Source organism: Akebia trifoliata, chromosome 9, assembly GCF_017979445.1.
Source record: "Akebia trifoliata isolate Shusen 1 chromosome 9, ASM1797944v1, whole genome shotgun sequence".
Taxonomy (NCBI): Eukaryota; Viridiplantae; Streptophyta; class Magnoliopsida; order Ranunculales; family Lardizabalaceae; genus Akebia; species Akebia trifoliata.
In genome coordinates this window covers 13,725,227-13,752,163 of record NC_141383.1, presented here as the reverse complement: position 1 = coordinate 13,752,163, position 26,937 = coordinate 13,725,227, and the positions used below count along the sequence as shown (strand labels likewise).

Genomic DNA, 26,937 nt, shown 5'->3' with positions numbered 1-26,937 from the left:
GATTTGGAGTGATTAATGGATGCATGTATTGAGTTGATGAAAACTATGTGACATGCAGTTAGGAGTTATGAAAGAAATGGGCTTGAAAACCTGAATGAGTGATAATCACCTAGAAGTCTTGTTGGTTACACATGTTGTGTTAGTGAGGTAGCGGAAGAAGTTCGATAAGATATGATTCAAATTTTGAGGACGAAATTTTTATTAAGGGGGGGGGGGGAGAATGTAACACCCTAGATTTTCAACTCATATCTCGAGGAAATTAAATGGTGAGATTTGAAGGAAAATATCGAAGAAGAGACTTAGAGTAAAATACTCGGATCTTGTTATGATTAATTTCAAGGAAAACCGACTTCGCCATTAGTTTCAAAACGATCTTAATATATACATTAGCCTGTAAGCAAGTTCGAATTCGAGTTCGAAGGAAAAGTTATAAAATTCTCGAATTTCGCGTTAAGTGGGACCCAAAATAGAAAATTTTGTTAGAGCAAGAGTCGAAAAGATTTGATGACACCATTAGAACCACAACGAAAAATTATTTGAAATGGCATATTCGTTTGTCGTTTTCCGAGTCCGAATAGTTAAGTTACGATCGAAACTAGAAATAAAGGGGAAATTACAAGTATGCCCCTCAGCTTTATTATAAAAAGGAATCTGATTTCTTTTATTTCATTATTTCCTCTTCTTCTCTAAGAAACCCCAAATGACAGTCACTTCTCCACCCTAGGGTTTCGACCCATTGTCATCAAGTTTGTGTGCAAACGAAGCTGAGTTGAACCTCGACGAAGAAGACAAAGTTGTCGGCCACGTCGAGAACTACAACCTCACCATCTTTACTTACCCATTCTTGTTCGTTTTCCCCATCCTCCATCAAAACCAGTCGGGTAGGTCGAGTAAACCTCAACATCTTCCATCCGAGGGCTTCATCGAGTTAGGAGCTAGGTCTATACTTCATTATGGAGGAGAATGAGGACGTCATTGTCGGATACTTTGCAAACCCTCGCTCGTTTCGCATCCAAGTCAGCCCAACCTCAACTTTCGAGCCATCCAACCTTGAGTTGTAGTGCTAGCTTGTATTCTTGGCGTCCACAACCAAGTAAGGGACTTCCAATTCTTATTGATAGCTTTAGATTTCTCAATGTGCATTTAGGGTTTTGAAACAAAACTTATTGTTTGCATTTAAATCGTAGAAATTGGTGTTTGATTTCTAATTCATGGTAGAAGTAGGTGTTTTGTTTATGTTTTATCGAATTTTGATAACAAAATCGTGGGTGGGTCGAATGGTTCGAAGAATGGAAGAAGAAATCGAAAAAGGGATCGAAAAACCCAAAAATCGCGAGTGAGGTTCAGGCTGTAGGTGGGAAGGGTCGGTGCCACCGGCACCTACCGAAGGCATTCTGTCGGTCCCACCGACAGAATGAAGCTTCTGCCACCGACGAAACGTGAGGAAATTTTGTTCTGTCGGCAGGACCGTCGGTCCCACCGACATCTGCCGATGACCAATTAGTCGGTTCCACCGACAGAATCCTGGTTCTGCCACCGACAACCACCGACAGACACAGTTTTGATCAGAACAGTGTTCTGACTCTTGGCTTGACCTCCTCACACCTTATACACTATTTCTCACCCTTTATTTCATTAAAAACATTTAAGTAAATGTCCTTTTTACTTTAAGTTCTTTGATGAAATTAAGGTTTTACCCCCCATTTCGGAACAATGGGAATGGTTTTAAGATCCAAATCTCAAAGGATCGAAATCCGAATTTTGGTTTCAAGAACAAAACGTAATTTTCGACGTTTTCGGTAAGTTTTCAAAATGTAATAATTTTCGCGTAACTTTGAATTAGATTACAAAAACTATATGGTGTCGAATCTCATGATCGAGACTTTCATTTCGAAAAACCCGTTTTCAATTTCGAGAACTTTGAAAATTTGAGTTTTCGACACTTAGCCAAATTTTTACCAGCTTTCTCTATTTTTAACAGCTTTGATCCCGAGCATCACTGGAACCTTATTTTTGAATAAACTTTGATGGTTTTTCAATAGAAATACCAAAAGAATGACTTTGAAATGTTGGAAGTGGATGGTTGATTTGAAAAGATGAAAAGTGAGAATGTTGAGAGAATGGGAAAAGGGAATGAACGGTAAAATGTCAGAATCACGCCCGAGGGGTGATGTCTACATTTTACATTGTATGTTGTGTGTAGGTTGGTGAAAGGATATCCAGGTTATTAATGAAAGGGTTGCATGTTTATTTTCGATTATGTTAGCGCGTGCGCTGAGTACTGTTGTTTATTTTAGGCCGATTGGCCACGGTTGCATGGTAGGAACTGGATATCCATTCTCAACCCTGTTCTGTTAATTTCACTTTTTGTTTTAAATGAAAAACTATATATATATACGTAGCTATTTTGTGAGCTGTTAAAGGGTTTGTGAATGCCTGAAGGGATAGTGTGTCACATCATCCGGAGGGGTGCACTATCCTGGGATGTACGGTAGGGACCACCAAACTCATACGTGGTATGGGACGCGTATGAGAGTGGAGTCACAACTGGAATTCGAATCCATTCCTTTCTTATCTTTACCAGTGAACGTGTATTGTAAAGGTGGTCGTATACGAGTGGAGTGTCTTTTGGGAATCACATGCCCGCCTGATAGGCATAGACGAAGATGATTAGTCAGTGATCACTAACAATCTAGTAGTAGTCGAACGTTTTGACACATCGAAAAGAGACCTATTGCTTACGGTCACGTCAAACGGCCAGCCTGAGCCGGATAAATGGTTCCGCAAGCGTGGTAGACACGACCAGCCACAAAATCAGGAACTACGATGTTATTTGGGGAATATCATGTCCTGACTGGGAGCGATCCAGTCGTGAATCTCAACTCTTTAATTCCAATACTCCACCATTTGTATTATGTCTATGTCGTTATATTTCGAATTACAAACTGAGAAGTATGTCTATTATTTTAATGTTGCCAACTGTATTTGCATAAAATGGAAAATGTATAATGAGTATGGATGATTGATGTTATGTGAAATTTTTAGAACTGTTTAGTTGCTCATCCCTGGCTATATGTACCAGTTGATCGTATTTTATCTTGTAAAACCATGCACGTATTAAAATATTCAGTATGCTTTATTCGATCATGCTTAGGAAGGGTTATTAGTAGGAATTGGCTGTGGACTTACTGGGTAACCATTGTTACTCACCCTTTCCTTCTTATTTTTTTTAGTTTCAGCACTTGCAGCTTTCGAGGCAGGCGTAGAGTCAGTAATTAAGGAGTATCTGGTCGATCAGATCGACGATCAGAGTTTATTGCCTGGTGAGCACTAGGGCTACATCCGTTAACGTTGTCAGTTTCATCCAGGATGAATGTAGTTTTTGGATTTGAGAGTTTAAGCCTCTGTTAGAGTGAGAGTGTTTTGGTAAGCCTGTATATTGATAAATCTTCCGCACTCTGATCTACTTACATGTTAGATGTAATTAGTCTTCCGCTGTTATTTTTCTGTATCTACATTTTTATATACAGGTTTTGTTATAAATTGGTTTATCAGGTTTGAGTTCCGTGAAACGCTAACATAAATAGAGGAGACCATGCCGAAATTTCGAGGTGCCACCTAGTACCTTGGGATTTGTACTTGGGATTTGTGTTAGCGTTTGGCGGGGCGTCACAAATACCCTTTTAACAACTTTTCAGTGTGGTTTCATCTAAAAATAAACCTACTTAAATTTAAAAAAACTTAATCAATTTATTTGATTATTAATATTTATATATAAAGTATAAATAAATATTTTTATTTACTAAAAACTATTCATAAATTCAATATGATCTTATTTCGCTTGACTTACTAATTTTTTAGTTGAATCAATTTGATGAACCTGTAAGTCAAATTTTAATTTTTTTTTTTTATCGTTTAGATCTATTTTTCATTGATCTATAAGAGATAATCATGGTCAAGGGGCATGTCGTTAATTTGATAACACAAGAGTACCTCAAATACTCTCAAATAAACATGTTTCTTTTAACCTCAAAAATAGGTGAAAGGGTAATTACGACATTTTTGCTTCAATTCAAAAAATAGGTCTTTGTTGTCACTGTCCCTATTTTTTTTAGCTAAAGAGATTTTGTTATTGGATTCGATAGAGCTTTTTAGACAAAGATTTTGTCAAATTTTTATTGAGATTTTTGTAGATTGAGTTTAACATGGAAAATTTCTATAAGGCATATTTGGTGTAGTTAGTCTTTTACTTATTTTAAAAAATTTCTTAGTATGTTTTTTTTTTGTTTCACCTTTTAAGAAGATTTTAAATTTTTTTCTTTTTAGGAAAATTTGGTAAAGAACTTCCTTTGAAGTTCCACCAAAAGCCTTTGCATGATTATGATTTTCATTTTATTACTATTGTTATTATTATTCTCTATTTTCATTATTCATTTTTTTTAAATGTGGGTAAATGAAGTGTTTTTTATTTATAATGTTTTAGAGTTTTTGAAGCATTAGTACTATTGATGATTTAAATAACATCATCTTGAGTATTTGCTTGTGAATTTGTCAATTTTGATAGAAATTAAGAAAATTTATTTAAAGGACCGTTGCGGAGGGACATTTAGTAAAGTTTTTCTTTCTAAATAGTCCCTAGACCTCATCTCCCACATTTATCATGATTGAATGCTCTAAGCGTTCGAACTTATCGTTTTCATTCAAAAATTGGATTTTTGACATCTCAATCAAATTTTGGAGACTTCATTTTATAAGAAATGATTTAAGAAAAAAGAAGAAGTCATTTTCAAATATTTTGAAGATATATGTAAAAAATTAGAGTTTTTTTCACTTTTTTTCTTAGTTTTTAGATGAAAATCGATCAAGAATGATTCTTTTGGGTCGAAATCATTTAAACAAGTTGTTATCTCAAGGTTTTAGTCGATCTTTTCATATATTTTAGCCAGAAAAATTGAAAAATTGAAAATGGGTGTTTACTAGTGTCGAGTTCGAGGGTAATAATTGTGAACTCGACAATATGAGGGATCATTTAGAAAAAAAAAAGTTTTCTAAATGTCTTGTCAAGAAAGCGGGCAAAACTTAGGGACTATTTAGGAAGAAACTCTTTGACAAGGGTCCTCTAAGTAATTTTCCCCATAAATTATCATTTTGCCCTTTAGAGGGCCTTTCGATTTTGGAAAATATCTATTGAAATTTTTAGGTGCCCCCCCGCCAATGGTATTTCAGTTGCTTTTTGAAAATTTTGTATTCTTTTACGAAATGGTTTGTTTTGTCTCAGAGTAATGTTTTTTATGTTGAGAATCATTCTTTTCTATATGTTGTGTGTAAGCATTATTTCTATAATTCATTCATTACTCACAGAACTAAACAACAATTTCTACAATTATACACGAAATTTAAATTGTTTATATTAATCAAGAATGAATGCAAGACCAATTTTAGGATTACTAACAAACATATAACCATAGTGTATAGGGTATACCGTTACATACCTGGAACTGTAGCCAAGCGCAGCTAATCCAATGAAAAAAAAACTTGACTATAAATATCCCCTTCGGTAAAATTAACTTTAATCTCTAGACTCACCTTATCTCCTTGACCTACCTTCTATGGATCGAGTGCTTAATTGATGAAATTTAGATTCTCAATAGTCTCTTTCTCCTTGTAGATTTTAGAGTGCAAAACCGTCCAAGAGTTCTTGAGAATTCTCTTGATTTTCTTTGATTGGAAATCTACACATACTAAGGGAGCCACTCCATACCTTTTATAGATAGGAGTAGATGGCATAGATCTTATCTAAATTATAATCCAACCTATCAAAGGATTTTAATCCTTTCCAACATAGAGGTTTCCCAATTGATCAATTGAAACTCTCAATAGTACATTCCATTGATAATATTTTTTTTTTAAACAAGAAAATCCAAATAATTAAAAAAAAAAAAAAAAAAAAAACGTGAAAACCCTAGGTCATAGGCTTAATGGGCCACACAACATACCAACAGGTCTAACATTTAGGTGTTAAAGCATTTTGGTCATTTTGACAAGTTCTGCAATTTTCAAGAATTTGGTGGATTTTGACCTAAATGCCTATTGTTTTTTTACATTTGGAAGTATTGTTGGAATGTCCAAAAGGGATTTGAAGGCCCGAAAAAATTCAAGAGGCATTGCACAAGCTTTTATGTCCTTAATCGTCACTAAGAATCCGCAATAATATATCAAATTGATGAGTTGCTAAGTCTAATAATTGTAAAATGGGATGTCTAAAAAATTAATGATTGTTGCAAAGATCTTTACAAAAAACTTGGTGGAGAAAAGGCCCTTCAAACAAATTTGATCAACTTTATTTTCAAATCACTAGTTCTTTTCTTTTCTTTTTTAATTCTTATTGATTTTCAATTATCTTATTCTATCCTTTGATGTGATGTTAACACCTATTTATTCTATATTTCAAATACATAAGCTTAGTAACCTTGACTCACCACCACCACCAGGTGACTCATCATTTTGACTAAGTCAATTAATGTCAATCCTCTTTGACTTGGACAACATTAATGCCAGAATCCATTTTCGATCAACGAACTCCAATTTGCATGATCTAATAGTCAATTCCTAATAAAATTTTGAAATCTACCTATACTTATCGATTATCCAAAATCTTCCTCCATAAAAATCACATTAATTAATGGTAAATTACGCTTTACGAGATTTTCACAAATTGTCAGACAAATCTCAGATTTATACATTCTTATTATCTAAATTAGGTTTTTCGATACTTTCTAATGATGAAGTTTGATCGCCCACAATATTCTTCTATCAAAATATAATATTTGAGTTAGTTATTTCCTCAAGATACATGCAAAATTTTTAGGTCATTGGAAGATGTTACATGAATGGCTACAATCTCAATGCAATCCTCATTTATTTGGGTTTTGGGAAAATTACAATGACAATTTTCTTTGCAATTTTTGTAATAAATATATTAGTGTATATATATATATATATATATATATATAGAGAGAGAGAGAGAGAGAGAGAGAGAGAGAGAGAGAGAGAGAGAGAGTTGCAAGGACCACACATTTATGATCGATCACGTTGCAACCAAATACATGATCAGGTGCAAAATGGATGTAGAGCATGGAAATTTAAAAACTCTAGAACGATCTAAAAGATAGACATTTTTCATTGATGGATTTGAATGTTAAATTAAGGAGTATGGTGGTCATTCATTTTCAAAGTCTTCAATTAGGCAAATTGTTTTAAAAAATATTTCTAATTCAAACCATAAAGACTTGGGCAGACGTGGAAGTTCTTGTAGCCCAAATGAGGACTTAGGTCTAGGACATGGTACGCTTGTCCATGTAATTTTTTTTCCATGTATAAGGAGAGTTCAATTGACTCAAGAAAACACACACAATCCTAAGCACGTAAGTGTGAAATTCAATATTCACAATTTATATGTATCGGAGTAATGTATCTCTTTGATACTTATCTCAAGGATATGTCGTAAGAGTCATGCTGGAGTGACCTCAGCATGGGACACACGAGGGACACCTTAACGTGGTGGCGCATGCATGTGTGTAGATGCGTTTTACTTGTATCTCGGAGAAAACGCATCTATGGTTATGTGCGCGCCACCACGTTAATATGTTCCTTGTATGTCCCCCACTAATGTTACTTCAACATTAATGATGTCATGATAGTTAGATTTCATGCTTATAGGTTGTAAGATTTTGTGTTTAAATGGTTGAGATCATGTGTTTTTTCTGTGAGTCTTTCTTCATTAATAGTATTATAATGAGACAAAGTGGAGTAAAAGTGGTTTGGCACCAAAATTTGGATCTCCCAAATGTCCTCACTTTTACATTTAAACTTAATACTATCAAGGTCATTTTGGTTAAAAATTGAAAAATTACAATTCCTATATTACTCAAATGCATTAGTTTTAAAAATTAAATATTTATCATTTTTGTATAATTCAAAAACGCTTTTATCAATATTTTAAATACAAATAAGCCCTTTTGATATAGTGCCCCTCCCCCCCTTTTTTTTAAAGATTAATGGGAGATTAGGCAAACCCCCAACCATAAAAAAACGAGTTACATTTTGTCATATCTATGCCCGGAGGCGTCCTTACATACAATGTTCCTAAGACGAGTTTGGAGATCTCCAGATACAAAGCACCCTTTTAGTGCATATATGGGGTTTTTTTTTTAAATTGGGTGAAGAGGATAAAATGGAGGTTGTGATTGCTTTATCAAAGATTTATTGGGTTGGTAATAGATTACAAAGGTCTGATAAGGACATCCAACATTTAAAGCTATTGTCCATGTACTCAAAGTGTCACACCATTTAATCATTGAAGTAGGTTAGCCTACCCAATTTAGTTAGATTTCAAATTTTACTAAGGATCATTGGCTCACATGGATTGCCATGTTGGGTAGGGGTACAACTTGGTCTGATTCAAATCAAAATCAAACCAAATTAATAGGTCTGGACCCTTGTTAACAATCTCCCGTTTAATTCTTAAAAATTTCACAATTTTTCATTTTTTTTCAATGAAAGTATTATTCTCTGAATTATTGAATTATTCTTAATAATTCATGAATTTTAAGTTTGAAAAAGAATAAAACTTGTATTTTTTACAAATTTTACAGATTTTTATAAAACTCGATGGAAAAAAATATGTTACTATAACTTGTTGTATGTTACAAAGAGTAAACTTCTAAATTGTGACATGTAACACAAGTTGACTTTGAAGCAGCATGCTTCAAAATTTTGGGGGAATCTACATTTTTACGTGACAAATGTCCCTTTTATCTTTAAAAAATAATGACATGTCCCTCTACATTTATTTGAGATTACACCTTAATCTTCCAAATTGATGATTTATCCTTTGACTTTGGTCTTCTTTTAAAAATCAATGGAACAATAACCTCGATGTCCTCATTATCACCACCATCATTATTACCATCACCGATTTCATTACCACCATCACTATTAACATCACTATCATATGACTGAATCTTTGGTTTTCAAATTTTTGAAATGAAACGGAGAATACACGTATGAACCATATGCCACATATTTTCCATTTATCGAATTTTTGGTTGAATTTTAGACTGGATTTTTGCAATCTAAAATCGAATAGAACTTGAATTTTTGCTGTATTCTAAATTGCTAACAAGGGCCAAGACTGGTTTGTTCAGTTTGGACAAGTTGCACTTCGATTCCAGCTTAAGAAAAAATAGAACCGAATCAAACCCTTACACAATATATATATATATATATATATATACATATACATGTGGTGTTCAGCAACCAATGTTAGGGAGTCAATTTTTTCCTATATGACTTATAAGTTTCAGATTGAGCTGATTTTTTGTGAGAATGATTTATAGGATGAGAAGATCATCCTCACAAAAAATCAGCCCAATTTGAAACTTCTAAATCTATCAAAAGTGATTTAGAAATTATCAGTAAAAATTGGTGATCACCAAATCCAATCCCTTTTGATAGGGTTAGAAGGTTCAGATTGGGTTGATTTCTATGAGATAATAATCTCCTCAGCATAGAGATTATCCTCACAAAAAATCAGCTCAATCTAAAAATTTTAAGCCATATAGGACCAATCATTGGCTCTCTAATGTTTGACTACCAAACCTGACCCATATATATATTCATAAATGTTTTATGGACAAATTAATGATTTATTATATGACTTTTCTCATTTTTTATTTATTTCATTAAAATTATGTTATTTTCAAGTAAGTTAATATGATATCAGTCATGAGTCTCCTCTTGGAGTTAAAAGGGGAAAAGAGAAAAGACGGTAAAATTAAAGTAGGGTAGTGTAAATCCCATTCTATAGTAATTTGAGTGAGATAATTATAATTTATACCTCACAACCATAATTGAAGTGGGGTCTATTGTTATATTTTATTATATAGATTGGCAACCTATATTGATTCTTATTTAATGAAACCAACCTATATCAAATCATATTCTATTGGCCTTTCAGCTATATTTGATTCTTATTTAATGAAAACTACCTATATCGATTCATTTTGAATTTGACCCAAATTGAACCAAATCAAACCAAGTTGCAACCTTAATGTTGGCAAATCCAACACCACAACCCTCTAAACTTTATGGTGTAGACAAATTTAAAAATAAAAATCAGAATTTATTTTTCCTGAATTTTGTTGAACACTTTAAGATGGTCACTCTAACTCATAGTTTTTAAACTCGTCCAAGACCAAAATGTATCGTCCGAGTTAACTTGATATCGGAGCTGAACGAGACCAACTCACAAAGTCATTTTTTACCGAGATTTACAATTCACGTTAAACTTTTTGATTTGTCTCACGAGACATCATAAACGTATCAGAAAAACTTGTCCGAAATGACTCGGTATTGGAGTTGAAGGAGACAAGATGAGATACTAAGTTTAAAAACCATGCTCTAACTCCCAAATTAAAAATTAAAATTTAATGATAATTTTTTTTTAAAATCTCTTTTCAAAATTCTTAAAATTCTACATTCACGTAGGACCCTGAGATGTAGACCATTAATATTGCACGTGTCAATCAGTTCGTAAGTCTATATCATACTTTGGAATCACATAGTTGTATCAAAGCTTTCCCTAAAAATATAATGGGGTCCACTAGAGAGGATAAGCATCATACTCTATATCCATAAAGGTGGACGCGGAAAATCCGACGAGATTGAAAGATTTTCAATATTTCGAGGCAATCGAGAAGACAAGAACAAGCCGCCCCAATGATACAATCTTACCATCAAAACCCTACACGTGTCATATCCACTATCCTTGAAACGTTCGCTGGCGTTATGCGATCCGAAGACACAAAATTCCACCAATCACAACGTGGTTCAGTTAAGGAAAGTAGATCAACTGATTATCATTATTAACGTCGCCTCCAAATATTTGGTGAAGTTTGACCTCGGTCTTCTCTAAAGATTACAACAAAATTACATAAATAACCTCATCTTCAGTTTGTAACCAAAATCCCTTGATTTTCTTCCCAAACCCATATTCTTAAAACTCTTAATCCTTAACTTTCAGACCAGAAAGGCATGACAATATTTTTGAAGTAGAATATGATAAAAATTTGAATAAAAATATCAAGAGTTTTCTACGAGTAATTAGGGTGTGATTGACTATAAAGGATTGAGTATTAAAATAATTTTTCATAAAGATATCAAAGAATTGAAGAAGATTGATTTTGAGAAAGAAAAATAAAAAAACCTTTTTATATTTTATATTTTTTTATTATAGGATAATGCATGACTATCAGACTATGTCTAATATCATTTCAATCTATAAGAGAAGACTGAGGTCAAGGAAAATATAGGGGCATCTCAAGTATGAACCAAATCGTGTATTTTTTTTTCTTTTCAATCAAGAGATTTTTTAATTTTTTTTATTAATTTTTTAATTTTTATGATTATAGGTTAAAGACCATGATATCTAAGTCATTTCTCATTACTATATAAGATAGGACCGAGGTCAAGGAAAATATACGGACGTCTCAAGTATTTAGGGGTATATGTTGCAAATGTGCTAATGAATCCGATAATTAATTAGAAAATATTAATTAAATAATTATCTTCTTCTTCATCTTCTTCTGCTCTTCGTTCCTTTGAACTTCTCCCTCTCTGCTCCAGTCGAAGATCGTTTCAATTTCTCGTTAATCTTCGTCTTCCATTTAGATAAGACAAAATCCATTAGTCCGATCAGATCGACTAGTATTTCCTTCTAGTTTGATCTGATTCAATCTTCCGTAGGATTTCTGAGAGATTTGACATACGAGAAATCATAAATTCTGTTTAAAATTTCGTTCTTTTTGTTGAATCAGAAGTGCTAGAAGTCATTTTGGTTGATTAAATCTAAAATTTTCTGAAAATTTTGGGGTTGGTAATTTAACTAGGACTTCTGTGATCCTGTTTAGGGGTTTTAAGAAGGGAAATTTGGTTTTTATTCTAGGGTTTTTTCTGGTTTGAAAATGTTGGGGACGAGAATACAGTTCGGACGTGGCAATGGAGAGGATTGGTTCTACGATCCTGTGAAGGCGAGGAGGAATCATCGCCATTATCATAAGCAATCGAATCAACAACAACAGATTCAAAAGGCTCGTAATGATGGATCTGTAGGTTCGGTTTCGTCAACAAAGGGTAAATCTGTAATTTCAGATGACATGGAACCGGAAAACCGAGCTGGATCTGAAGAACCTTCGCCCATCGCTGTACCAGCATCTGAACCCGTAACAGCTCCTTTGAGTAACCTTGATCGTTTCCTCAAATCAACGACTCCATATGTTCCTGCACAGTATCTCTCCACGGTTGCATTCCTCTCTCTCTCTCTCTCTTTGTCTTTTAATTTTTAATTTAGTTGTTTTTTTGCTTGCTTGTTCTTTAATTTTAAGATTTAGTTATTAGTTTTAATTTTCTTGTTTTCTTTTAATTTTCTTTATTTTTAAGATTTGGTTTTAATTTTGATGTTTTGAATTAATTTTCTTTAGTTGTTAAGATTTTGTTTGTAGTTTTAATTTAGTTGTTTTCTCATACTTTTCCTCAGTTTTAAGATTTAAAATTTTGTGTTAATTTTCTTGTTTTTTCTTTAGTGTAGTTGTTTTTGCCCAGGTTTTAAATTTTTTTTTTTTTGATATATTGATTGAATGTTTTGGTTAATGAAAAAACTGATACCGTATGGACCTATAGATTTGATGCAAACCGATACATCCCCAAAATGTTGATGTTTTGGGATCAAGTTTCGTATCAGTCTTTGCTGATACCAATAAATATTGGCCAATACATTCTGATACATCCATGGTTTTAAAACTCGTTTTGATGTCTCGTCTCGTCCGTGAAGGAGGCTGAGTCATCTCGGACGAGTTTTCCGATACACTTGAGACGTCTTGTTCAACAATGAGAAAAATGAAGCCTGGGTTTTAAATCTTGTCCGATATGTTTGACTTGTCTATCTGACTCGTTGGTGGACAATACCAAGAGGTATCAGACGAGTTGTCTCAGTCTTGGATGAGTTCTAAAACCATGGAGACATCCCGATATTTTAAACCATGGTTTTCGCTTACTTTCTTTAGTTTTAAGATTTGGGTTTTAATTTTAGTTTCGTTATTTTCACATAATTTTGTTTAGTTTTTAGTATTAATTTAGAAGTTTTTTTGCATACTTTTCTTTACTTTTAAGATTTGGTTTTTTTACTCTTAATTTTGTTATTATCTCTTAATTTTCTTTTAAGATTTTAGTTTTTACTTTTAATTTTGTTGCAGACAAGGATGAGAGGGTTGAGGACTTGTGATGTGGAATACCATCCTTACTTTGTGCTAGGTGATCTATGGGAATCTTTCAAGGAATGGAGTGCATATGGGGCTGGAGTGCCTTTGATATTGAATGACAGTGATGGTGTTGTACAGTACTACGTTCCTTATCTATCCGGCATCCAAATATATGGAGAATCCACAAGTTTGCTTAAGTCAAGGTATTGAAATTAGCCACAGGGATTGAATTAAGTTTTTAGACTCTGTGTTTGATTAGTGCTTGCTGCTATTGTTTCTCTTCAGTTTTTATATAATCATTCAATCAGTAATTACTTCAATCATTTATGTCTAGTGATCTAAATTCTGGATTCTGGAATGTGTCTCCCCTTATAAATGTTTGAAGTTTATTACAGTCTTAAACAAATTCAAGTCAGTCAAATTGCAAATTGTAATGTTTTGAAAAATTTCATGTTAGTGCTCCACCTCTCATTCTATTTTCGATGGCTTGTTAAGTTCTTGAGTTTCAATTTCAGTTGGTAGTATGCAAAATTTTAGAAGACTTGTACAACTCCCCTAGTGACATCTGCGGCCAAGGGTTTGGTTTGGTTTACTTATCAAAAAAGAAAAGAAGAGAAAAGAGGATTTGTTTAGTTTATGCTTACTTCTGTAAATAACTAGATCGAAGGGTTTCAGGGTTGCTTCTAGAAATTTTGTACTTGTCTTTTGAAATGTAAATGTCTGCACTTCACTCCTTTAACCTTTGCGAGTATTCTATGCTGTTAAGTTGGGGTAAAAAATTCCTATTTAAGTTCACCTTCTTTATATGTTCATATTTGCATGTTGCAGACTAGTGTTCTTGTGAAAACCAATGATTAGCTTGGTCTAGTGTTAGCCATCGTGGATCGAAGAGTCAAGTGCCTTTCATTGATGTGGGGATTCTTTTCTTAAGTTCAATTTTGCCATCTCCTTTACCCTTTGAAATGAAAAAAGGACCACCCAATAAGGACTATGTCACATGGAATGGGGAAGACACTTATTGGGGTTTTAGAATTAGGAGGCATTGGAGTGATTGACAGATTCATCTTATCGGATCTTTTCACTAGCCTATTGTCTTGTATCTCCGTTGTCCATATTTTCCCTGAGATGAAAAATAAGAGAGATTATGGTTGTAGTTTTGTGTCCATTTGTTTGTCTCTTAATAGATTGTTGACACTTGATTTCCCTGTGGACCTTGTTTAGGCTCCAAGTTCCTTTATTTTGCCCATGTTTCCTCTTTGAATAAAATTTTGATTCTTGACCACTTAATTACTTGCAGGGGAATTGACGTTTATTATTGTTCCATGCATAATCATCTATTTCATTGTGACTTGGTTAGAGAAATTTGGGGTATTTTCTTTTGCCAAATTTGTATTTATTAGGGCTTATCAAGATTGGTGATAGATCTCTTCCATAGCTTTCAAACAGGTCGTTATGGATACTCACCATTTTCTATTTATTGGGGAATTTGGAAGGAATAAGACGAGGATATTTGAAGGTAAGTTGGAGAATATCCCTCATATTATTGTCAACATTAACGTGGTCTTATTCAATTTTTCAAAGTTCTTAATTGAATATAAGGCTTTAATTTTGAAAATGAGGTCTAGAATGCTTACCATGGCCTCGTTGAACAATTCTTTTCCCCTCAAGCATTCAATCGTTTCTCTCCTTTAGAATGCCCCAACCAACTGTGAAAGGGACCATTCACCGTACAAATTAAATGGTGGACGACCAACTTTGGTAAAGAGAAACAATTGATTGATGGAAGGCTCAATTAATACCAAAAAGGTTGGAGAAATGTGGCCAAATAGCATGAGCAAATTGGTAGTGAATGAGAAGATGCTTAATGGATTTGTCACTATCTTTACATAAAGAAAAAAAGTCAACAATGATTATACTACGAGTGTTAATGTGGTTCACCATGAGGAGTTAGAGATGGAAAACATAAAGATGATGAATGGACTAACAATTGGGATTCATTGATGATGAAGATCTAATGGTTTGAGGAGCTTGCCTTGATCAACAATGTTGCCACATGTGATGGAGATGGGGGAAAATGGGTCGACTTCCATGGTAACCAAGTTCATATTCTGCAATTAGTTTTCAGGGGTTAGTTCACTTTAGTTTGGGTATGTATGATGTTTTTTAACTAATAGAATAAGTGCATTATGGAGTAACAGTTTCAAGAGATGGAAAGAGGTGGAAGTTAGGATATATTCAATCGATTAAAAAAAATAAATAGATTTTTTTTTTTCTTTTTCGATTGAACAATTCACTGGTTCATTTGGCGAATTAATCGAGTTACCTTTTGTTGCCAAAATTTTCCTAAAGTTTGGGAAAATTCAAAGAATTTTATGACAATGTTTATGAGGAGAGAGAATTGGAGGATATACTTAGTGTTTCAGATTGAAGGAAGAAGATGAATAAAAAATAAAATTTTGATTTGTTGTGCTTTTTCATAGAAACTCTTGGAACAAGAAGACTTCCTTCATATGGAGTTCTAACTCCTAATTCTTACACCAAGATGCATACTTTTTAGTATTCAACAAGGAGTCCTATACAATTTAGTTCTATTACAATATTGGTTAAGGGATTGACATGAATGGTCTAATATTTCCATGATCGTCCTATAAGACTCGAGACCTGCTTGTCCCGAGTAGTTTTTGGAATCTGACCTATGTAACAGTGCCTTTGGGTAATCCTTGTTAAGTCTTTAACCTTTAAGGTGTGTATGGCTACATGGACATCTCTTTCTTGGTTCAAGGTAGGTGTTTCTTATATGGTGGGTCCCTTTTGGTTAATTATTGGTACTATTTGATTGTACTTTGTTATCTTTGCATATAGTGGAAAATTCTAAAATAATTATAGCTTGTAGTCACTCATTTGAAGAACCATATGACATTAATATGGTGTTATTATTACTTTTCTATTTTCACTTTCCCATCAAGCCCCTTGGGATTTGACTTCTTGCAAGATAGAGTAATCAATTTGGTTGGAACGAGGCTTTGGTGAAGATGGATTGAAAGTGGTGTTCGATGTGAGTGTGGGGGCAAAGATCTAGTCTTGGAGGGAATGTTATAATTCCAATCAATTGATAGTTTAGTGTTCAATTTATCATGTGAATATTTTGTGAGTTGACTCTAGAGCTCCAGAATGGGACATAGTGATACCACTATTGTAGAGGTTTGGGAATGATATGAGGCTGGAGGAGGGTTCCTTCAGCATTTTCTTTGTATAGATAATATATATTACTGGGGGAGTGATCAGTAATGAATGGTCTAGATGGGAAGTTTTGACTTAGTATATTCAAGTCCATTTTAAAAGTTTTGTCAGAGTGAATGGCTTGCTTTGCCCTGAGGTTTGTGTTACTTATCCTTCCTAAGGTGGAAGCTTTTTGTTTGATAGTTTTGGTAGACAAGAAACTAAAGGTTTGTTCGTTTGGGCTTCTGGAGTTGGCTTTTTCTGTTTTTTTTTTTTTTTTTGCTTTTAAGCCTAAAAAGCCAAAAGAATGATGTTCGTTTGGACTTTTTTTGCTCCCACGGATTTCAAATGAATCCCAAAACAGTTCTTGATGGAAGTCGTCCAAAAGGGATTTCTTCAAATGGCTTTTGTGTGAAGCCAAAAACGTAAAACGGCTCAAGTGTAGTTACCAAAATGCCCTTCATCTTTAATCAAAATTAACCTTAAAAAATGAAAGGAGATTACCTAAATGCCCTTCATCTTGACCAAAATACTCTTCATCTTTACCAAAATACCTTTCATCTTTAATCAAATTTCCAACCAAACTTAACCTTAAAAAATAAAAGGATATTACCAAAATACCCTTCATCTTTAATCAAATTTCCAATCAAACTTAATCTTAAAAAATAAAAGGGAATTACGAAAATACCCTTCTCTTTAATCAAATTTCCAACCAAACTTAAGCTTAAAAAATAAAAGGAGATTATTACAATACTCTTCATTTTTACCAAAATATCCTTCATTTTTAATCAAATTTCCAACCAAACTTAACCTTAAATAATAAAAGGGGATTATCAACATACCCTTCATCTTTACCTAAATACTCTTCATCTTTCAAAAGGGGATTACTACCAAAATACCCTTCATCTTTACTACCAAGACCAAAAGCAATTCATTATCATTATTTTATTACAAAAACACCCATCATCCTTATGTGGATGTTGGATTGTATATTATTCTGGTATTTTCTTTACCAAGAAAATTTCATATGTCCATTTTTAAGAGTTGATGTTGTCGAAATTTCGATAGAATTATAAATTTAAAAATTTATTTAAATTAAAATAACTATTTTTATAATTTTTTAATATAAATTTATTATATATATATATATATAGTGTAATTATAAATTTATTAAGGTATTCTAGTCATTTTTGGTCCATAATCAACATTAAGGGTATTTTGGTCATTTTACTAAAATCCAATCATAAAAAGTTGTTAAATGAACATCAATTTCTAGCTTATGTGTTTTTGTAATGAACAAGATTTTGTTGGATGTTGCTTTTTAGGCTCTGGGTTTCTACTTATTCTAGAAGACAACTTTTGGAGTTGTAAATTCAGATATACTAAAAAGAACCTAACGTGATAAAATTTGGATTTGGTTCTCTTGGATTTCAGATAAAATCCGACCCATTTTAAGCCCTATGTATCGCCTTTTTGTTCATTTATTTGCTTTCTTGTCTTTCTACTTTGCTTCATGGTCACCTCGACGATGCTATTAATAAAGATCCCTGATTTATCAAAAAAAAAAATCTTCGTCCACTGGAATTTCCATTAGTTTTCAATTGTTGGTTTTGCAACTAACATTGATCTAAAACTTGAGGGTTTCTTCTTTACAGAAGTCAGCTCCACCTTCAGAAGCTGTCTTCTGGAAGAAGTAGAAGCTCAAAGCTTGAAAGCTATATTCAGTAGAAGTTTTGTCGTTACAAAAGCACATAAGTTAGAAATTGATGTTCGTTTGACAATTTTTTATTGTTGGATTCTGGTAAAATGATTAGAATACCTTCAATGTTGATTATGCACCCAGAATGTACCAAAAATGATCAAAATACTTTAATAAATATATAATTACACTAAATATATATAAATATAATAAATTTATATTAAAAAAGTATAAATATAATTATTTTAATTTAAATAAATTTATAAATTTTATAATTCTTTCGAAATTTCGATATCATTTCCTTTTATAAATGGACATATGAAATTTTCCTGGTAAAGAAAATACCTACGTAATATACAATCCAACATCCACATAAAGATAAAGGGTGTTTTGGTAATAAAGTAGTGATGATGAACTGCTTTTGGTCTTGGTAGTAAAGATGAAGGGTATTTTGGTAATCCTCTTTTGTTTTTTAAGGTTAAGTTTGGTTGAAAATTTGATTAAAGATGAAAGGTATTTTGGTAAAGATGAAGGGGATATTGATAGTAATTCCCTTTTGGAAGATGAAGGGTATTTTGGTAAAGATGAAAGGTATCTTGATAATTCCCTTTTGTTTTTTAAGGTTAAGTTTGGTTGGAAATTTGATTAAAGATGAAGGGTATTTTGGTAATCTCTTTTTATTTTTTAGGGTTAAGCTTGGTTGAAAATTTGATTAAAGATGAAGAATATTTTAGTAATTCCCTTTTGTTTTTTAAGGTTAAGTTTGGTTGGAAATTTGATTAAAGATGAAGAGTATTTTGGAAGATGAAGGTTATTTTGTTAATTCTTTTTTGTTTTTTAAGGTTAAGTTTTGTTGGAAATTCAATTAAAGATGAAGGGTATTTTGGTAATCTCTTTTTGTTTTTTAAGATTAAATTTGGTTGGAAATTTGATTGAAGATGACAACTATTTTGGAAGATGAAGGGTATTTTGGTAATCTCCTTTCGTTTTTTAAGGTTAAGTTTGGTTGGAAATTTGATTAAAGATGAAGGGTATTTTGGTAACTACACTTGAGTCGTTTTACGTTTTTGGCTTCGCGCAAAAGCCATTTGAAGAAGCCCCTCTTGGACGACTTCTATTAAGAGTTATTTTGGGCTTCATTTGAAATCTGCAGGAACAAAAAAAGCTTAAACGAACATCGTTCTTTTAACTTTTTGGGCTTAAAAGCAAAAAAAGCCAGCTCTAGAAGCCCAAACGAACAGGCCCTGAGTTTTCATGGACTTTGAGGTTGTCGTGGTGGTGCACCCTTGAACTTCTAATGGTCTTAATATAATGCTTATACTAATATCGAAGCCAATGGTGGTTTATGTACGTGTTTGTGATTTCGGACTCAAGAATGTCTTCAATTTTTGTGTGGTTCTTCTTTGGATTGGGATATCAGTAATCTGGTTATTTTTGTGATGAAATCACGTTTATTTATTGAGATATGGGTTTTCTTGGCAAATAGAAAGAAAAATAAATGTGATGTACCACTTTTGTGATGTGTACCTTTTTAGATTGACTAACCTTTTGCAATGTTACGTTCATGTAATTGTTGTTCATTTTAAATGCTAAAGACTGATTTTCCTGATGTTTTTAACATTTCCAAATTTAGTGCAACTATTTTGATTTCCTCTTAGGTTCATGTACTGTGCCCAGTTCACTTTCTATTTTAGTCAATGTCATCTATATATCATGATTTTCTTCACTTTCAATTTTAAAATAAGGGTCATGCTGGACTGGCAAATATTCTGGAATTGCTGTAATTATGCAGTTACTCCATGGATTTTCTCATATAAGGTTTTCTGTAAAATATTGTCAGTCTTTTTTATTTGCTCTTAGGTTCATGAACTATGAGGGTTATTTAATCAGTTTCTCTTTCAATGATTTTCTGCTGTCTTATACTGTGGTCAATGTCATATATATGTCACGCATTTCTTCCTATTGTAATGTGTTAGATTCTTTAAATTCTCTCTTTCTTTTCACTTGGATATATTACTTTTCTTTACAATTGAGATTCTCCCACTGAACACACACACACACACACACACACAAACACACACATTTACGTATAAACTCGGCTACAGTTTTGTGGTGTCCATGCTATCTTGCCTTTCCTCTTCACCCGTCTAACTTTACCATCTTTCCTCTTTTACCCCTTTAACACCCAAAGCGGATTCCCATGCCTACAACATAGGCTAACTCTAGGGTGGCATTCGGAGGCCCTAAAGAGAGCCAAACATTGTGCCAAACATTTTTTCAATGTATGGGTTTGAAGTTTCAGAATGGGCTGATTTTTTGTGAGGACAACCAAAAATCAGTCCATTCCAAAACTTCTAACCCCATCAATAGTGGTTTACAAATATCGAACGGTCTACAATTCTTCAACTTGTATACTAGGGTTAGAAGGTTCGGAATGAGCTGATTTTTGGTGAGGATGATCTCTTCACCATAGAGATTGTCCTCACAAAAAATCAGCCCATTCCGAAACTTCTAACACCTATTTTGAAAAATGTTTGGCTCTCTTTAGGGCCTTTGATATATATATATATATATATATATATATATATATTATATATATATATATATATGAATTTGAGTAAATAAATCAACAGACAATATGTTTCAACTTTAGAGGGCTCGATTATTTACAAACAAATTGAGAAGTGTTAGATTCAAACCTATTTCCCATCTTCCTTAGAATTTGTTGTTTCTTGTGCAATGCATATTAGTAAATATCTAGTTCAGCACATCAGAGATTGATATTTGTTTGTCGTCTGGCCTACAAGAGGATTCCTGTCACAGATTTTTTTTTTTAAAGTTTAAATTTATTAATGAACAAGCAGAATGCAACGGATGCTAGTAAGGCGGTCGAGATGACCAACCGAACAGCCCCTAATGATCTACAATAGTCTCCCCCCGGAAAACAAGGTCCTCAAAGAAGAAGCCCTTAAAATCAGGGTAAAGCTTACACCAAAAAAATAGAAGCCCCAAAATGTTTAGCGAAGTCTCCAAAATTCGAGATCCGCCCTCTAAAAATCCTTCCATTTCTTTCCAGCCATATATTCCCCAACAAATGGCAAAAGGAAGAAGCCTCCACAAAATGTTCACTCTCCTCGAGAAACAGGACGAATCCCACCCCTGAAAAAGCGAAGGAATTGTGTTCCTGTCTCAAATTTTATTGTAGAACTATCATGAAGATGCATTTCTGTGGTAGAAAACATGTTACTCGTATAACTAGAGGTTGGTTGGAGAAGTTGAACCAGACTGCATCACATCTCTGACTTAGGCTTGCTTTTAATGGTGAAAGAGTCATTTCTTCTAAATAGAGAAAAAGACCTATCTGGCTTTTATTGGTTCTGCTCTTAAAAAGGTAAATCTTTCTTTAATGGTAAAGGAATCTTCTTACTTTAATTCATCTAGTTATCTACTGTTCATTGTTGAACAAACTAGGATGTTTTAGGACTGTTTGCATGTTCTTGTAAAAATGCACACCCTTATCACTGAATTGGTATGTAGTTACTTGAGAAATTCATGCAGTCATAGTTTAATTCATGTTTTAAAACTATTTTTTGTTATGACCTTTCATTGGACGCAACACGCTTCACAATCATGTAGTGCCAAATAGTGCCCTATGTATCTTACTACTATTCTCTTGTGCCTTAGGCGTCCTGGCGAGGACAGCGACGGCGACTCTTACAGGGATTCAAGTAGTGATGGAAGCAGTGATTCGGAACCTGAAAGATTGAAGTACTCCAGAGAGCAGTGGAATTGTCCCCATCTAACAAGTGAGGCTCTTGTTAGATTGGATAAGGAAAACCAAATTGCTGTCCAAGAAGGCTTCTCCAGTGATGAAGGGGAATCAGGGAATTCTCAAGGTTGCCTCCTCTTTGAGTTTCTTGAACAGGATCCTCCTTACAGCCGTGAACCTTTAGCGGACAAGGCAAGTCTTTTTCTTGTGAGTTAACTCTGATTTGTTTGCCTCATTTTTTTTTTTCATTTTTGATGGAGTATTCTTCTATTATACAGATATCAGACCTTGCACGTCACTATCCCGATCTGAAGACACTAAGGAGTTGTGATTTGCTCTCAGCCAGTTGGATTTCTGTGGCATGGTAAGGTCGACATATCTTGTTATTTGCTTCTTGACATGTATCACCGGCAACCCATTCATTTGGATGATATTGTTGCAGGTATCCAATTTACAGGATACCCACTGGACCAACATTAAGAGATTTGGATGCTTGCTTTCTAACCTTCCACTCTCTTTCTACACCCATGAGTGGTAATTGTTTACTTCTCTACTTCTCTCTCTCTCTCTCTCTCTCTCTCTCTCTCTCTCATGCTTCCGAACATTTCAGGTGCTGGCAATGCGCAGGGACCTGTTGTGACCTATCCCAATGGAATGGACGGTGCTCACAAAATGTCTCTACCTGTTTTTGGCTTGTCTTCGTATAAGTTAAAGGGGTCTACGTGGATGCCAAGTGGGGGATGTGAGTGGCAACGCTTATTGCAGGCTGCAGACGACAGGCTAAGACTGCTTCAAGTCAATCACCCAGATTTTCAGTTCTTTGCTTCAAATAGTTCATGCCGCAGGTGAAATGAAAGCAACAAAATTTTCCATTTAATATCCTGCAAAAGATCTGAACTTCCTTCCTGAGATAAGACATGTTCATACAAGGGGATTTCTTCAATTTGTGTTTCTTATTAATATTTCCTTAAAAAAAATTAATTAAGGAAAAATAAAGGATATATAGAGTGAAATGCCTAGGAGAGAGTAGAACACAGAACTTCAAAGGTGAAGAATGGATAAAAAGTTGTACAAGAGCTGAGATAGACTATAGAAAAAAGATGGTCGGGGGTGCTGGCACTGTGGGTAAGTTTCTTTCTTGTTTCTTAGCAGATATATATTATCAGAATTTCAGGATCTTGTTTTTATTCATTCTCGTAGTTGGAACTTTTATGCTTTGTTAGATCCAACTTTCAAGGGAATTTTGAAACTTATAACATATAAGAAGGCTAAAGTGTACGCTTACCCTCTCATATCAGCATCTCTGGAAGAGTAACTTATGTTGTTTTTAGTACAGTAGTTGAAGAACTTGTAGCATTATTATGTATTTTAGTGATATTATGAAGTAGTGAATATTTGGATATGGGTTTTTGTTTGTATGATATAATTGCTTAACCCCTTCTGGTTTTGACTTCATGGTTGGTAAAATTGCTGAAAGGGTCTGTCTGCATTGACACAAGCAGATGGACTACTTCATTGAGTGGGTAGCGTGATACTGTTCAAAAGCTGATTGTGATTTGAGGGTTTGGATTGCCTTCCTTTTTGTGGAGGTTGAATGAAGGAGGAATATCAATAGAACTGATCTCAAATTTTGTCAATTAAATTTTTTGATTCAAAGTATGAGGTCCCCCTGAGTTTCCAATTGCAGATTTGCCTTGTGTTTGAAACCTTAGTAATCAAAAAAGAGAAATAATTCTTTAATTATCATAAGGACTTTCCCATTTAAAACAATAGAATAAACCACTTTTAACCTTCTGATGATGTAGATAGGCTTGTCTTGTCGATACTTATCTCAAAGCCTATGATCAAGTTAAGATGCATCAAATAAATTAACAAAATTGATTGAGTCAAATCAGTCAAAATCAAGTAGTTTGATCAATTAAGTCAACTTGATCTAATCTTTGACCGGTTTACATGATTTGATCTAACTTCTTTTAAAACTCTTTCTTTTATTGAATTTCTATTTTTTAAATTGTTTAAGTAGTCTTAGTTAGTTTTCATTTCAATTTTAAATTTATTTTTATAGTTAATTTTTATCTTGGGTTTAGTATTATTAGAAAAGGTTTCTAAGCTACTACGAGGGAGTTATTTATATAAAGAGTAATAATAAACAAATTCAACAGTGGAGTTTTTGAGATTGATTAATAAAAGAAAAAATAAGAGACTTTTTTCTTCCCCTTTCTTTGTTTTTTTATGAGCATATGAATTCAATATTGATTTTTTAACTATAGTGCGATTAAGTTTCATTAATCTTAGACTTAGATTGAAGTTTGTAGTATGTTTTGCTCGATATAGATATCCTTTATTACTCTTTGTTCTTGGGATTTCACCATAGAATTTGATTTTTAATAGAAACTCTACGTTTGTGTGTTCTACGATACATCATCTTCCCTTGCTCTACGTTATCTCACCAACTAACTTTACTATCTCTCTTCACCACCACTACAATGGTAGTCTATGGTTTCCCATCTCTCATCTTTCTCTTTTCTTTCCTTTTTCGAAAGTGGGATTGGCTACTGTAAACCCATATCATCAAAAGTTGCGTTGTGATATAGCTATTAGCAATGATAATAATGCTGAAATCAGTGTTGGCAATGATAATTGAGGTGGCGATGGTGATGGTGAAAAGAGTTTAATTTCTGGTGAACCATATCACGGGCTGTCATCATCACTGTAGATGGTATCACCACCCTCGCCACTACCATTGTCATTGCTACTGCAGTGCTGCTAGTGTGATGACCACTACTTCACAACCCTATTACCATTACATGGTACAGGTGATGCCGGGTCAGATGTGAATCCCTACAATTGCCTAGTCCACTATTTCTGCTAGAGTTGTTCTAGACCGACTTGGACAATGCACTGATGTGGCAGTGTACAGGGAATCATATAATTTTTTTTTTCTTGGTACTAGGAGAAAAATTTACGATTCTCTGTACACTGCCATGTCAGCAGTGTTGAGCACAGTATCTAATAGAATCAGTTCAGCATTTTCCTTTATGCTATCACCGGCTGCCGCCACCACCACCACACCATCACCATTTCTGACCTTTTCCACTTGTAATTAGAATTATTGTTTGAATAAAGAACTGCTACAATTTCTTTGATGTGCGTTTCTTTAGAAATTAATTTTTTTTTGGCACAATATATATATATTTTTTTTTGAAAAATGTTTATTGTATGATAGTCATTTTGACATATCTTTAATACCCAAGGTAAGAACCAAAAAATCTTCGGGGCTTTTACTATCCTTTCTTCATCTTCAATTGATTTTGTTAAGTCACACATTAGACTCAGGGTTTTTGTGGGTTAAATATCTGTTGGGTCTTTCCACTTGACACCAATTGATTTTATGGTGGAATCTAACATGGTATATGATGTAGGGCAGAACACACAATCTTAGAGTTTATATTAAAAATCTAGTTCTAGGGATGAAAATCAATTACAAATACTAAAATTAAGAATCAATAGCGGATTCTTATGCTATATATATAAATAAAAAAATAAAAAATAAAAAAAAGGGATTAAGCCTCTTTTTTTTTTCTTTTATTAATCAATCTTCTAAAAAATAACTCATTGAATTTATTTATTAGAACTCTTTTATAACAATTTAGAAACTTTTTAAAATACTAAAAAGTAACTTTTTAATTTATTGATAACATATTACTAACTTTTTAATCCTATTAGAATTCAATTTGGACATCTAAAAAGATATCTTATTGTAACTTAAAGAATAAAAACAAAATTTAAATATAAAACAAATTAGAAACTACACATGAAAAGAAATTTTCTAAAATTGAAATAAAAACTAAGTAAGACTATTTAAACAACTTAAAAAATAGAAACTCAGCAAAAGAAAGAATCTTAAGAGAAGCTGTATTAGATCTTGATGACTGGTTGAAGATTGGGTCAATTTGACTTGATCAAACAAATTTGATTCAGTCAATGTTATTAATTTCTTTCATCGACGTTTCTTAACTCAATCATAGGCATTGAGATAAGTGTCGACAAACCTATCTACATCAATATTGGAGCCTATAGGCCATCCGTTGTTTGTAGGTCCGTTTGTTGGTCTGTCTATCCACGTGCCAGGCCTTTGTTTTGTTTCAATTCAGTTTGGACGTGTGGGCGGGTGTTAAGTCCCACATCGATTAAGGACTCATGATTTCTTTGGGTTAAATATCTGTTAGGCCACTCCATTTGATACCAATTGATTTTAAGTTGGAATATGTCAGATTTAACTTCTTAATGATGTATTTAATTCAAAATGAATATTACCTTTTCAAACTATACATTATTAATCCCAGTCCACATAGGGATGAAGGTTATTGGTGGCCAAAATAAAAAGTTCACCATTTCTTAATATGAATCGTGATCATTGATTTCATTCATTAATATGAAAAATGATTTAAAATATAATTGAATGGAGGATCATGATTCGACCCCAAGAGTTTCAGGACATGATTTTCATAATGATGATGATGAAATATTTTGTATTGGAATCTCTGGGCCTCCGAGAACACCCAATTAATCTTAGGGGCACATGCAATCCCCTCCCACCACACCCACCAACTAATTTCTGAGTTGAATCCTTAAGGCTGTGTTTGGATTGAGAGAAGTGGAGAGAAGATAAACTCATTGAGAGAAGAAAAGAGAAGGGAAGAGAAGAGAAGAGAACAAAAGAGAAGAGATATTCAAATTCTCTCTATCATGTTAGGATTGACAAGAGTGAACTTGGGAGAACTTTGAAATTTTAAAACATCTTAAAAGAGATCTTGGGGCAGGGTTGGCATTATAAAATATTTTAAAAGAGTCTCTTCATTTTCTCTTCTTTCTACTTTTGGAGAGAGAGAAAACTTATTTTAACTTTTTTTTTTTTTTTCTCTCATCTTCTC

General features: G+C 33.4%; 1 protein-coding gene across 1 annotated transcript; it reads left to right on the top strand.

The window, feature by feature from the left end:
- Positions 1-11,611: 11,611 nt before the first annotated feature.
- LOC147394322 (uncharacterized) lies at positions 11,612-23,405 on the top strand. Its single transcript, XM_086453445.1, has 6 exons — positions 11,612-12,359; positions 13,311-13,519; positions 21,919-22,195; positions 22,282-22,367; positions 22,446-22,537; positions 22,614-23,405. The coding sequence occupies exons 1-6, from the start codon at positions 12,024-12,026 to the stop codon at positions 22,850-22,852; spliced, it is 1,239 nt and encodes a 412-aa protein (XP_086309571.1). The 5' UTR covers positions 11,612-12,023; the 3' UTR covers positions 22,853-23,405.
- Positions 23,406-26,937: the final 3,532 nt, after the last annotated feature.

What these genes read in the sequence shown, in the direction of transcription:
- LOC147394322 (XM_086453445.1), top strand. Translation starts at nt 12,024, where the DNA reads ATGTTGGGGACGAGAATACAGTTCGGACGTGGCAATGGAGAGGATTGG. An exon ending in GTGAACCTTTAGCGGACAAG is followed by an intron (nt 22,196 to 22,281) that starts GCAAGTCTTTTT and finishes TCTATTATACAG; the next exon opens with ATATCAGACCTTGCACGTCA. An exon ending in TCTTTCTACACCCATGAGTG is followed by an intron (nt 22,538 to 22,613) that starts GTAATTGTTTAC and finishes CGAACATTTCAG; the next exon opens with GTGCTGGCAATGCGCAGGGA.